Below are 13,454 nucleotides of genomic sequence, written 5' to 3' on the forward strand. Positions count from 1 at the left end.
TGCTGTGGACAGTTGAGATCAATATTGAATCTTTTGGTTGGAATGATAAACTTCATGTCTGGCAAAAGGCCAAAACTACATTCCAGAAAATGAATCTTATTCCATCTATGAAACATGTAGCAGCGGCATCATGGTTTGGACCTGCTTTGCTCACCCTAACAAGGATGGTTTGCCATCACTGCTGGAACTATGAATTCTTAATTGTACAAGCAAATTCTACTAGAAAACATCAGGGTATCTGTCCATAAGCTCAAAATAAAGTGGATCGTGCAGCAAGAAAACAACTCAAAGCACACAAGCCAAAGAATGGTTAAGGCAGAAGAAAGTTAATGCTTTGGGATAAACAAGTCAAAGTCCTGACCTTAATATTATACACATGTTGTAAAAGGACCTGAAGTGGGCAGTTCATGTGAAGAAGTCCAGAAATATCCCTCAGCTGCAGCTGTTCTGTAAGAAGGAATGGACTAAAATTCCTCCTATTGATCAGAGCAAGACTGATCAAGAGATGTCAGAAATATATAGCTGCCATTATTCCCGCCCCCCAAGGGAGCATACCAGTTACTTAAAGTAAAGATTCACATAGTTTGCAATGCACAAATATGTACCATTGGATCATTTTCCTCAATAAATAAATGAACAATTACACTGTAATGTTTTTTCTCATTTGCTTAATTGAGTTATTTTTATTTAGTTTTAGGACTTGTGTGAAAAATAGATCATGTTTGATTCATATTTATGCAGGAATATTGAAAAACCAAAAGGGTTCATAAACCTTTAAGTATCACTGTATCTGGTAAATATAAATGTAATGATTATAAAGGTTTGGCCAGAATTACTTCATTTTTCTAAATCACTTCTTCACTATTTGCTAACTAGATATCCACATACAAAGAAAAAAAGGATAAAAACAAATTCAAAAAAATCCTGTTGTAAAACAGAAGTAAAGATTGTTTTAAATAGATTTTTTTATTTTTACAAAATAAAAAAGAGCAATAACTTCAATGTCTATGTAAACAGTGTTATTTGGCTACAGTTACTGTAATTTGATAAAGATTTTTAATTGTGGATGATGGATAGTTAGAAAAGCCTCTATATACAGAAGGTACTTAGTTCAGTAACCAAAATCTCCCCCCAAAAATGACAAGTATTCTTGAAACCCCAGGGAGATGATATCAGTCAGCATTGATAATACTGTGCTAAACGATCTAACGGTTTGAGGTGGACATGAAAACTTTCTCTGTTGCACAGGAGCAAATCCTCAGCAGTCTGAAGACTTATTTGTCCTTCGCTTGTGATCCTGTGTTCTAAAAGGATGTGAGAAGGAAATGAAAGCTTGTCCTTGTGTCATATGTTTTAGCCTTCAGCCCACTAATTATCTTTGTTTTCTCTGCAGACTTTTCAGAATCTATAACATTTTTTTTTATAATATGGTGAGCAAAACTGAATGCAGTATTCCAAGTGTGGTCTGCCCAAGGCCTTATAAAAAGGTACTAACACCACATTATCTTGATTCTATCCCTCTGTTAATGCAGCCTAGGATTGCCTTAGCTTTTTTGGTGGCTGCCACACACTGCTGGCTTATATTTATAAGTGACTGTTCACTAGGATTTCAAGATCCCTCTTGCAGTTACTGCTACTGAGCCAAGTTTTACTTAATACGTACCTATGCATTTGTTGTTTCTTGCCTAAGTGTAAAATCTTACTTTTTCTCCATTCAATTTCATTTTATTAGTTTCAAGTCTGTCGAAATCCATCTGGATCTTGAGCCTATCTTCTTGTGCACTGTGTCCACAGCTTTTCGCGGGTGCTCCATTTGCCCCTCCCCCCTTTAAAAATTATTCAGATTGTAACATTCCTGTTGCTTTGGCACTTTCTTTCTTGTTAAAACTAATTCTTTTCAACAAATGTAAGAATTCAATGTAAAAATTAAATCTTTCCCTTGGGTCTGCTTTTGTTTAGTTCTAAACCTATACATACGTATCACATTCTGAGATGAATACAGACAAAGATGATATACAGATAGTCCTCAACTTATTACCATAATTGACTTCTGAATTTCAGTTGTTAAGCAGTGTGGTCATTAAGTGAGTCATTATGCATCCATTATGCATGGTTTTTACAACTATTTTTACCATGATTGTTAAGCAAATCACATGGTCATTAAACAAATCACGATTGTTAAGCTAATCTGGCTTCCCTGGTTGACTTTGCTTGTCAGAAGCTGGCTGGGAAAATCATAAATCACGATCACACAATCGCAACATGCTTTAACCATTATAAATGTGAACTGTTTGCCAAACTCTGAATTGCAGTCCTGACCACAGGGGTGGCACAACAGTCATAACTTTGAGGGCAAGTTGAAAGTCATTTTTTTCTGAGCCATCATAGCTTCCAACCATTGTTAAATGAATGATCAGAAATTGAGGACTACTTGTACCAAAATGATGTGGGCAATTAAATGACCCTAAGCCACTTTTCAAGTAACAGAAAACAGATAAAAATATTAAAACTATAATGATGTAATGTCAGAAAAAAATGTCAGCAAAATATCATTTCTTTTATATTCCCTAAATGGTTACCTGATTCCTTCATAGAATTCTATGGATAAGCTGACAGTTTCATCATCAGTTAGATTCCCTTTCTCCTGTTCTGAAACTTCACCCCTGTCTTCATTGGATCCATTGGGAACTAAACAAGTAAAGAAAGGGAATGAAAATCACACATTTTTTAAAAAATGCATATTGCTGTTGACATACAACAGAAGACAAATGAAACAGACATCATACCATCTGCCAGGGGATATGCTGCATAAAAATCACGTCGCCTCTTCATTTCATCTACAAATGAAAGCAAAGGTAATTAATTTAGTGGCATCCTTCTCTTTAATTTTGTAAATATATTTATTATTCAGAAACAATTATCATTTATGAATTATAAAAAAAGAACGGCAATCTGGTTTGCATTAAGTCCAAAGATTCTTTTCAAAATTCTTTTATCCCACTTAATAATTATGTACTATTATTTATCAGCTCCACGTTAAAAATCAGGCAAAATCAAAATAAAGATTGCTGCCTTGTGCTATGTGAGCTAGGAAACTCTGTCCCAAATTCTATTAAATTCTCATCATTCACATATGCATACCTTTGAAGAGTCCTGGCACCAGCTTATATACTATATCCTGTAGAGTTTTATCTGATCTGAAATAAGATAAGCAGGCTGTCAACAAAAAAATTAACTGGAGGTAAATAGAAATATAAAACTATAATAAGCGAATATCTCTAGCTCAGGTATAGGATGATGGTGAAAGTTTGTTCTCTGAGCTTGTGGATTGGTTTCCGAAAGTTTCATTGCCAGGTAACATCTAGGTAACATCTAGTAACATCTGGGGTGTCAGAAATGACAACCAGAATCTTCCAACCCCTAAGAATAGCAATAAACCCACAGCCACACTCCATAGGAACTATCCAGAACCAACAAAAAAATACAGAGGGATGAAAGAAACAATGTAACTACAAAATCAGCGGTATCCCGTGCAACCTATATGGGGACAAACAATGTCAACTAAAAACCAGCATCTACAAACACCAGCTGGCAGTCAAACACCACAATCCCAAATCCTTAATCTCTACCCACACTGACACCAAACTGCACTAGCTTGATTGGAACAACACAAAAATCATCAGCCATGCTACCATCCACCCCGGTCATGAGTTCATCAAAGCCTGGCACTCTACAAGCAATTCCATCAAGACACACATTGACCTACAACCAGCCTATGAACCCTTCAAAATCCAAATCAACTGCACAGTCAACCAGAGACAGCACTGACCCTCAACCAACCCATGCAACCCCTACCAGCAGCAGTTCACCTCCCAATGACGCTAGCCTTATGTAGCCTCCTTATCACAAAACCTGTCACAAGACTCACTGATGATTCACATCTGACTCATCACAAGACCCTCATGACACACCACACCTGAAGCCCTTATAAATAGAAGTACACTGATATCCCCTAAACTCTGCTGGTGATGTTACCTAGGCTGGTAATGAAACATTTGGAAACCAACTTACAAATTGGAGAATGAACCTTCACTCTCATATAAAACTAAATTCCTCCAAAAGGAAAAAGAACCTGTTTTATTGTTGTACAAATACAAAAATGCATTTTTGTCCCTTGTGAGTAACACTCCATTTAAATGTAGAAAGCAAGCTTGCATTCCCCCTGTACTGTCCCTCCTCAATTAGGCCATACCATTTTAAGAAATTAAGAGAAAAGTCCTCAGACAAAACTATCTTATGCAAGGCTACATGGCTTAACATACTAACACTTTAAATGTCAGTTTAAAAACGCACTTTATTTCTTTAAAAAGATTTGGATTTGTGGGATCATCTAGATTTCTAATGATCAGAAGCAGTGCTAAGGTACAAACTCATAGATCTCTGCAGTAACGCACAAGATTCCCTTCCCAATCACTTGCCTATTTGTAAAACTCATTTATTTGCTGCCCCTCTCAAGGTGATTCCTGTAATTATATAGCACCTTATAGCAAAAGCACTTAGACTTATATGCAACCCCATAATTCTTTACAACACACTCTGGTTAGTTTATAATGTCAGCATATTGCCCCTAACAATTTGGGTCCTCATTTTACTGACCTTGGAAGAATGGCAGAGTTAGCCTGCAATACTGCAATGCTGCATACTGACCACTGCGCTACCAGGACATGTTTTCCCTACAATAGTTTGTTGTTTATTACACGTTTTGTTCAAACAGTATGAATCTAAGCAGCTTATAGAAAGAGCATAATTAACAATAAAGTTCCTAGTGTTACCAATGGTGACATTCACTGTCCCAGTGCCCCAATTATAGAATCCTTGTTCTTCTTTCCTGTTCCTATTGGCCTCTTCCATTGGGTTGCACTTCAGATTTGTTGAGTAGATCCATTTCCTTGCTTTTTTTTCTTAAAAGTTTTCTCTATAAACTAACAGTGACTCTGGTACTGCTATCTCTAATGTTTTAAAATTGGATCAGTTAAGAAAAGTGACTGGTTGGTTTTTCTGATTCCTTTGCCCTCCTTATCTGCATCATCTATTGACTCTTTAAAAATATAGAAACTGACAAGGAAATTTAAAGAGTATACAGAAATTGGAAGAATGGGAATAAAATTGGACTGGTGGACTTATATGCAAGTACAAAGAAGATATAAAAAAGATAGTGAGGAATTTGGAATAGGCAATGAACTACAAAAACTAGATAAAATTTTGATTGGCCCAGATGAGAAATTATTATCAAAGATATATAAGCATTTATTAGAATTTGATAGAGCAGAAGAAATTGTGAAAGGAACAATGATTGCATGGGGTAGAAATTTTGGACATGCTATTGATTTGGAAGAGTGGGAAAAGATTTGGAATATGAATTATAAAATAACAAAATCGGCGGCTTATAAGGAAAATCAACATAAAATGTTCTATGGTTGGTATATGACACCCTCAAGATTGGCTATGATCTATCCAAATTTAAAACCAAATTGCTGAAAGTGTGGACAACAACAAGGTACCTTCTTCCATTCTTGGTGGTTATGCCCCAAAGCGAAAAAAAATATTGAAAAGTGATTCAAATGTGGTTAGAAGAGTTAATTGAAAACAAAATTGATTTTGTCCTGGAATTATTCCTCTTAGGAATAATAAAAAGAAGTTATAACAGAAAGATAAAACATCTTATATTACATGTATTAACAGCAGCAAGAATTTCCTATGCGCAGTACTGGAAGAAAAACTCCACACCATCTGAAGGTTTAATAATGGAAAAAATCTTCAAAATGGATAAATTAACTATGGAACTAAAAGGAAAAGCAGACATGGAATACAATGCAAAATGGGAAACATGGTATATATGGATTGACAATAGACATAAGAATAGAAAATGAAAATAATATATATAATAGATATGAGGGTATGGAAATAGTATGTATTGAAAGTTTGGATAGGACACATAAATGTATATATAATGTCACAGCACTGTTTAATAAGTAATGGTACTATGTATAAATGAAAAACCCAATAAAGCATTGGGAATACACACACACACACACACACACACACACACACTTCGGCTTTGTGCTTCTTGGAGTAATGTGAGCTTGCAGCTGTTTTTTCTTTTAACTGCCAGTGGGAGTGCGGCTTGACTGGGTGGGGGCTTGGCTGTATCAACTAGTTCAAACTGATTCAATCCTCCAAACTGATTTCATCAAAGCCTCTGTTTACCTGCTCCCTCTGTTCTTTCCCATCTTCCCATTTTCTCTCTAACCTAGTAAAATAACCTTCTTAACTAACTCAGGGAATTATTCTGTTAAAACTCCTATTCTAAAAATCTTCCCAAAGACTAAAATATACAGTGCATGATAACTATCCATCTGATATTAGTTTATGTTGTGAGAAAGCAGGCAATGTAAGAATGGCTTCACAGATTATACTCAGCCATAATGTGGTTTGAGGAAGTATTTGTGCCCACCAGCTGCCACTTGTATTCCCTACTACTACAAAATAGTACTGAGGAAATCTAGTAGCAAAATAGCTCTACTTCAGTATCATTTTTTAATTTCCCTTTTCTTAAATAAATGTAGGAATGTCCAGTTAGAGTATCTGAAAAATCCATTGACATGTTTTCATTTTTTTTTCCTTTTGGCCCGTTTGTCTTCAGAGGTATCCCTATTCTATTATTATCCTTAAAATCACCACAACTGCTTCAAAACAGGTAAAAAAAAATAGGTTCTGCCCCTTTTGGGACACCTCTACACTATTATTATTGAAAGCCTCTTAAGGCCTTTTCAAGTTACCCTCTGTTGGCTTAGTGGAATATGGAAAGACACCAATAACAGGAAGGAAGGAAGGAAGGAAGGAAGGAAGGAAGGAAGGAAGGAAGGAAGGAACTTCCTGATAAATAATTCCTGTGGTGACCTGTCATTATTGTTAGGATTTTTTTCTAACCACCAACTAGAAGCTGTCTTTCTATAATGTAGAGGATTAAAAAAAATGTTTGCCTTCATGATCACAAATAAAGTTGAAAAATTGGTGGTACCTTTTTAACATTGTAGTATCAAGGAAACTAGAGGAAAGCATTTTTCAAAATGTCATTTGTATATCTGTGCTATTGTATGAAAAAATAATGGAGTATGATTCAGATAAGATGCAATTGAAAACAGGCAGTCACATATATAAACTACAGAAAATCTGAAATGTAACCATTAATCTACTTCCTTGCAATCACATTTTTTGCAATAATAAAAAGGTTTAACAATTCTTCAGTACAGCTTTACTGGCTTGACATCTCAATATTACAAAGGATACTAGAAGGCTCTAGTGACACAAATGACATTAATAAGATACTTCCATTTTTACTTGGGTTTTTCCCCTTTGATCATTAAATCCTACTGACATTTTGCTGCACTTTTAACCTGCTTGTTGATTCCCTCCCCCCTTCCCCCACAAACACTTGTTTCTACATATTAGCAATTTATGTCTGTTTAGAGTTTAAATCTGAATAAGCAAATATTTTGGGTGCCTTTCATGAAAGACCCATTGGAGTGAGGCTAGTAAATATTTCTCAGGGAGACTCAAGTGTTACGAGACAAATTAATTTACACAGACTGTGTGCTAAAAATACACTCAGAAAGATGTATCTGTGGCAGGTTGCCTACTTGGTTTCTATGCCAACCATCATTAGAGTTCATTAAAGTGCATCTGGTTTCCCCAAAAACCAGCTTTAAAGGGGAATCAGTAAGATTGCCATTCAAGGCTACAAGAGAAAGAAGTATTGGCTTGATTCAATTGTTGCATGAATATGAACAGAGGTAGTTTACTAAGAAACAAAAACAAAGAAGTCTTACAATCAAGCCAAAGATCTAGAATTAAAAACTGCAGCATTATTATTATTGTTGTCGTTATTGTTGTTTTCGTCATCGTCATTAACATTATAAAACTAATGTTGTAAAGATTAAAACACTAATGGAATATTTAGTCTATTCTAGTAACAGAGAGCAGAGCCATTATGGTTAAGGTACCAGGCTGGAAACCAGGACACTATGAGTTTTAATCCTATCTTAGCCACTTGGGCCAATCCATCTCTCTCAGCCCTAGGGGGGGAATGGCAAATCCTTGTGAAACCTTACCAAGAAAACTGAGGGATTTATTGAGGCAGTCACCAGGAGTCAATATTAACCCATAGATTCCCTCCTCAAAAAGCAGCAAGGAATTGGACAAACTAAAAGACAGGCCAAGTCTCTCTGTCCTGTATAGTCATCTGTCCATCCATAAGTTTAGTAAAAGAAAATAAATTAATATAAATAGACACAGCTGTACATATATTTCGTATTTGAATAATTTATTCAGACTTTTGTCCTAGGATTTTATTTCTTAGGAAAGAGAATTCAGGCTGAAGCATGCCTCTGGCAGGAGGTTAATATAAAAGTTCCAAGTCAAATTGATCACTATATCATAAACCACAGTTGTACTCAGGTTAAATAATTATTGTAGTTTCATGTAAGAGCTAAAAACTCCTTTAAGAGCTCTGTCTAGACTATAATTTACAGAGCTCTTTAATTAATATTCAAATTTTACCTTATCATACAGTTTGCCAACTACAGAAAAACATAGCAAGGTTATACAAATGCCTCCTCTCTCAATATCCCTACCCATTTCTACCTGGAGAAGTTGGATCTACTTGTCTATAAAATGTCAGGTTCAGAAACAATCTTTTTAATAGAGGATAAGCTGAGAGGAAAAATATCCAACAACGTATTTGTCTTCTGCCTGTAAGCTCCTTTCAGAAATTGGACACCTGGAATGCAGAGAAGCCTTTGGGCTGATCAGAGAACATGTAGTCATCGCCAAAGCAGAGGAAATATCTATCATTTCTAAATAACAAACATCTTAAATTGTAAAGCTGTCATAGGCATGACATTCTGGGAAGATTTTTCTGAAAACAAAGCAAAGGGCAAAGTGGAGCCCCTTTTGTATTTGCCTGATCACTTGAAGGCTTGAAAGTAGGCAGAAATGGAGCTGCATAAAGTTCCCAATCTTTACATAATGAACTGGAATCCTGAATGGAAATATTATTCGCACTGGGTTTGTGTGGAAAGGAAATTTTCTGCCACAAAATAATGTTCAAAATTGCAGAAAAAGCTGAATTTATATTCAAACAAATGTAATATCAAGATCTCTTCAGACCATTTCATCAAATGTGAGGATGCCTGAAAAGAGTGTTGGATCTTAAGCTTGGACCATGTGAAGTAAAAAGAAATAGCATGTAGTGATACCCTATCTCTCAACTCCAAACATGCAGAACTGTAGGGAAATGAAGAATTGGTACTATTGGACTCCTGCATTGTAACAGTACACAAGAATCCACTGTAGACAGTATGGTAGACACCATATTGCAAGCTTTTCAGTTACTACTATATGCTACCAATTGAAGAAAATATACTGTGTGTAATCAGGGTTGAACTGTAGAGTACTTTATGCTCTCTGAGTGTGATTGTTTGCTTACAGTTATTTTATTACCAGACAAGGTAACATAATTTCATTACTTACTCTAGTAATGAAATGTTTGCAAGCAAACAACCAAACTTAGAAAGGACCAAAGTCTCCAAGCTAATATCTGGCTCCACCAGACACCATCTGTGGTAAATACAAATAGTCTTAAACTGGAGTATAAAACAATATATAATACCTGATACTGAGAAGAGGCCTTGTTTTATGAACTTGTACATCACACATTGGGCAGTATTTGTTGGTTTCCAGGTAATGGACAATGCAGGTTTTACAAACTAAAAAAAGAAAAGAAAACATTGGTAGAAAAGGGGAGTCACAGAGGAAAATTAATCTGAATTTATGAAATGAAGAGATATCCAAACCTGGATTTACTATGAAGCAAGACAGTGGTTACTCAAGCTAGCTAGAAAACTGTCTGGAGTCAAAAATTATTCCAGGGCTGCAGATTTTGCTATATTAGTTGGAAATAAAAGGAATCCTTTGTCTGATTTTTTTTTTAAAATGCAGAGCAACAAAGACAAAAACTAGACATGCATTGTAAGATATGAATAAAAATTGTCTACTCAAATCTAGACAAATGGTTGATTCATAAACCATATGCAGGTCCCAAACCCAGATAAATAGGACCGCTACGGAAAGCAATGGTGAACATCCTGTTAAAAAAACAACTCAACAGAACACTTTATTGCAATAACTTAACATGATTCAGGTATGGATACCCAACAGTGGAACCTCCAGGCTGGATAGTAGCCCGCAAGCTATTGGGAAAAAGCAAGGGCCAGTTTTTAGTAGGTTTTCATGGCATTGTTGGATTGCTGGAGGAAAGTCTTTGTGAAGTTTAAGAATTGAAGATGCCCATAACAAAAGAGGTTGCCTACACTGTATAAAGTTATATCAAATTGGAATATGGAATATTAAAAGCATATCCCTTGGAAAACTCAAAATTGTAAATAGAGAAATGATTAGAGTGAACATAGACATCCTTGGCATCAGTGAATTACACTGGACAGGAAGTGATGAATTCAAATCAGTAGAGTTTATGTTTTATTTTTCTGAAAATGATATCATCAAATGGAAAAGAGTTGCATTCTGCATGAGCAGACGTGGCTAAATGTGTTAAGAATCACAGAGCATACAGTGATCGCATGATAGCTATTCATATTTGAGGCATCACTATACTACATATCTACGCTCCAACTGTAGACTCAGATGATGATGGAAGTGAACTTTTTATAGTGAACTTCAATGTGCTCTGAAGCAAATATAAAAAAAAAGATATTTTTTATATTATGGGTTGAGCAAGAGTTGACTAGAAAACCTCCAAGGACCATTCCAACTCTGTTATTCTGAGGACCATCTATAATTGCAACAGTTTTCACTTTTGAAACAATGATTTTACTAGCTTTCCTAAAATCACACAATCCCTTTTGCTAAGAATGTAAGCATATTTGCTATGAATCTGAATGAGAAATTGTACTCCAGAGGATGAGTATGTAATAACTTCACGTCTCAAGAGTTTTTGAAGGCATCTTTAGACTACTTGCTCTTCATAAAGTAGAGCCTTAATTATATCAATAACTGACATTTAACTGTATTCAGACATGCATCATATACTGTATATAGTCAAATATATAAAGCATTAAATAATAAGAATATTATTGTGCTAATGATATTGTGCTAAGTGATAACTTTCCCGCCTCTTTTCTCATTCATTGATGACTAACTGGCAAATAGCATTGAATGTTTAAGATGAGAGCTCAGACTTAATTAAATCTTGCCTCATAATTTTAACTATAAGCATCTTGCCAATAGGAATCTTCAGTCTATTAGCCTTTAGCCTAACTCATCTTTCATTGCATTAAAATAATACCTTACTGTTTTAACTGTCACACATGTCCAGTCTTGCTTACACAATTATCTTCATTGGACAGTAGAGATGGAGAATATTTTGAAAATCAGGGAAATCAAGGTTACCAGGACAATCTGAAGAATGGGAGATTAGCTACCCTGTAGTTAAAGGAATTTGTGTTCTGAACGGATAACATGGTTATCCTGCACATTTGAATTGGACCTTTGTCAACGAGAAAGTCCAGAGATTCTGTTAAATTCAAATAGGGAGCTTCCTTGTTTGGCACTTACATGAATGTAAGCATTCCACAATAGTTGTGGCATCTATAAAATAGCCTCCACATAAGGCACACATTAAGTGAGGATTCAGCTCTGTGATTTTTATCCTGGTGGTTCTGTGCATCCTGATGAATTCAGGCAACTGTCTCTGGAAAAGAAAAGAAATAATAACACAAGAGTAAATCCAACAGCCTCACGCATTGTGAGAAGATAATGGTTTGGCAGAAATCTCACTTTACAAACTGATGAACAATAGCAGGCTGCAGTATTGAAGATAATAACTGTTATCCCATAGTGATTATCTACTATGACCAAGGTGTTCTCATAGGCAAGGATTATCTGATGTTGGACTAAGAAAAAGCTTTCATCTTTTCCACATAATCTTTGACTGGTGCTATCAGATAAAACATGGAAAGGACAATGTCATTCCCAGCATCCATAGGGCCTTAGATGTCACACTTCCGTCACACTATTTGTATAAGATAAGTACAGAAATTCTATCAGCTATTCTCAAGAACAAATTCTTTTTTCAGTTAATAAAATCCCATTTCTCTTCACAAAAAGGAAATCCAGGTGCCTAATAAAATACATGAAGCCAAACTGCTGCACACAAACCCAACATTTATAAAAAAAATATAAAATTTGGTAATTATTTTGAAACTGTAACATAGACAATTTATTTACTTATTTTATTAGGCACTTATATCTGCTGTTTATTACTTATTTCTTTTAGCTACATGTACCTTGTTATTTCATCAAGTAGACTCAGGCTATCTACCATAAACTTTTCAACAGAATGTTTAAATACAGCAACATAAAAAAAAACCAGATACCACACAAAATGCATAAAAATAGTTGCCATTTATTTATCTGTAATAATCTTTATATTGTTTCAATAGCTACTTTAAGCACTCACATAGAAATGCAGGATATAAACTGAATAAAATTTATATAAACTGTTTGAAAATAACCAATTAAAATATCAGTAAAGGTGAAAAGACCATACCACAAGAAGATAAATCAGTTCCAAGTCATAAACCCTTTGACCATAGAAGTGCAATGCCACCCTTGTTCAGTGATGACAATCTGGTCATCAAATTAAAGGACACGAATAGAGACTCTGTTTTCCTAAAAGGAGCTGTTCTTTTGATGCAGATGCGGGGGGGGGGGGCCCTCCTGACCTCCAAGGTGTGCCACTTCTTTTCCAGGGCATGGGTCTGGCAAAATGATTTCCTGTGCCCAGTGGAACAAGGAATTAACCTTGGGGAGAAAGGAGGGATTCAGTTGCAGAACCACTCTGTTTGAATGGAATACACACAAGTCCTCCCTTATGGAGAGGGCTGCCAGCTCCAAAATCTGTCTGGCCGAGGTAATAGCCACGAGGAAGACTACCTTGCAGGTGAGGAAGTGCAGGTTGGCTGCCTGTAACAGCTCGAAGAGTGCTAAGGAGAATGCCTGCAAGACCTTGGGTAAGTCCCAGGTGGGATACCTGTGTACCACCAGAGGCTTTAAGCTGGTTGATCCTTTAATGAAGCTGCACACAATAGGGTATTGTGCCAGTGATTCCAGATCCCCGCATGACAACACCGACAGCAGAGCTGCCACCTGCTTGCGTAAGGTGTTAGGGGATAGGCCCTTGTCCAGCCCCTCCTGAAGGAATTCCAGGATCTGGGCTACAGATACCAAAAAGGGTTCAAAGTTGCCCTTGGAGCACCAGATAAAGAAGGCCTTCCAAGTCAAGTAATAGATTCTGTTAGTTGATGGACTCCTGGAGG

The 13,454-nt window shown here is 36.0% G+C and overlaps 1 protein-coding gene across 5 annotated transcripts in view; it reads right to left on the reverse strand.

Annotated features, from left to right (window-relative positions):
• The window catches only part of PCGF2 (polycomb group ring finger 2), a 51,901-nt gene that overhangs the window by 20,925 nt on the left and 17,522 nt on the right, over nt 1-13,454 (reverse strand). For 4 of the 5 annotated variants that reach the window (XM_026686116.2, XM_026686110.2, XM_026686115.2 and 1 more), the window contains exons 2-6: nt 11,692-11,827; nt 9,731-9,827; nt 3,142-3,197; nt 2,787-2,837; nt 2,580-2,688 (exon numbers count right to left, since the gene is read on the reverse strand). In XM_026686116.2, the coding sequence (XP_026541901.1) occupies nt 2,580-2,688; nt 2,787-2,837; nt 3,142-3,197; nt 9,731-9,827; nt 11,692-11,803 (425 nt within the window). In that variant the 5' untranslated portion in view covers nt 11,804-11,827. The remainder of the gene's footprint in view (nt 1-2,579; nt 2,689-2,786; nt 2,838-3,141; nt 3,198-9,730; nt 9,828-11,691; nt 11,828-13,454) is intronic. The other variant, XM_087946783.1, reaches the window with a different exon arrangement.

Source organism: Notechis scutatus, chromosome Z (genome assembly GCF_049901735.1).
Source record: "Notechis scutatus isolate UNSWTSFEM ecotype Mainland chromosome Z, rNotScu1.2, whole genome shotgun sequence".
NCBI classification, from domain to species: Eukaryota; Metazoa; Chordata; class Lepidosauria; order Squamata; family Elapidae; genus Notechis; species Notechis scutatus.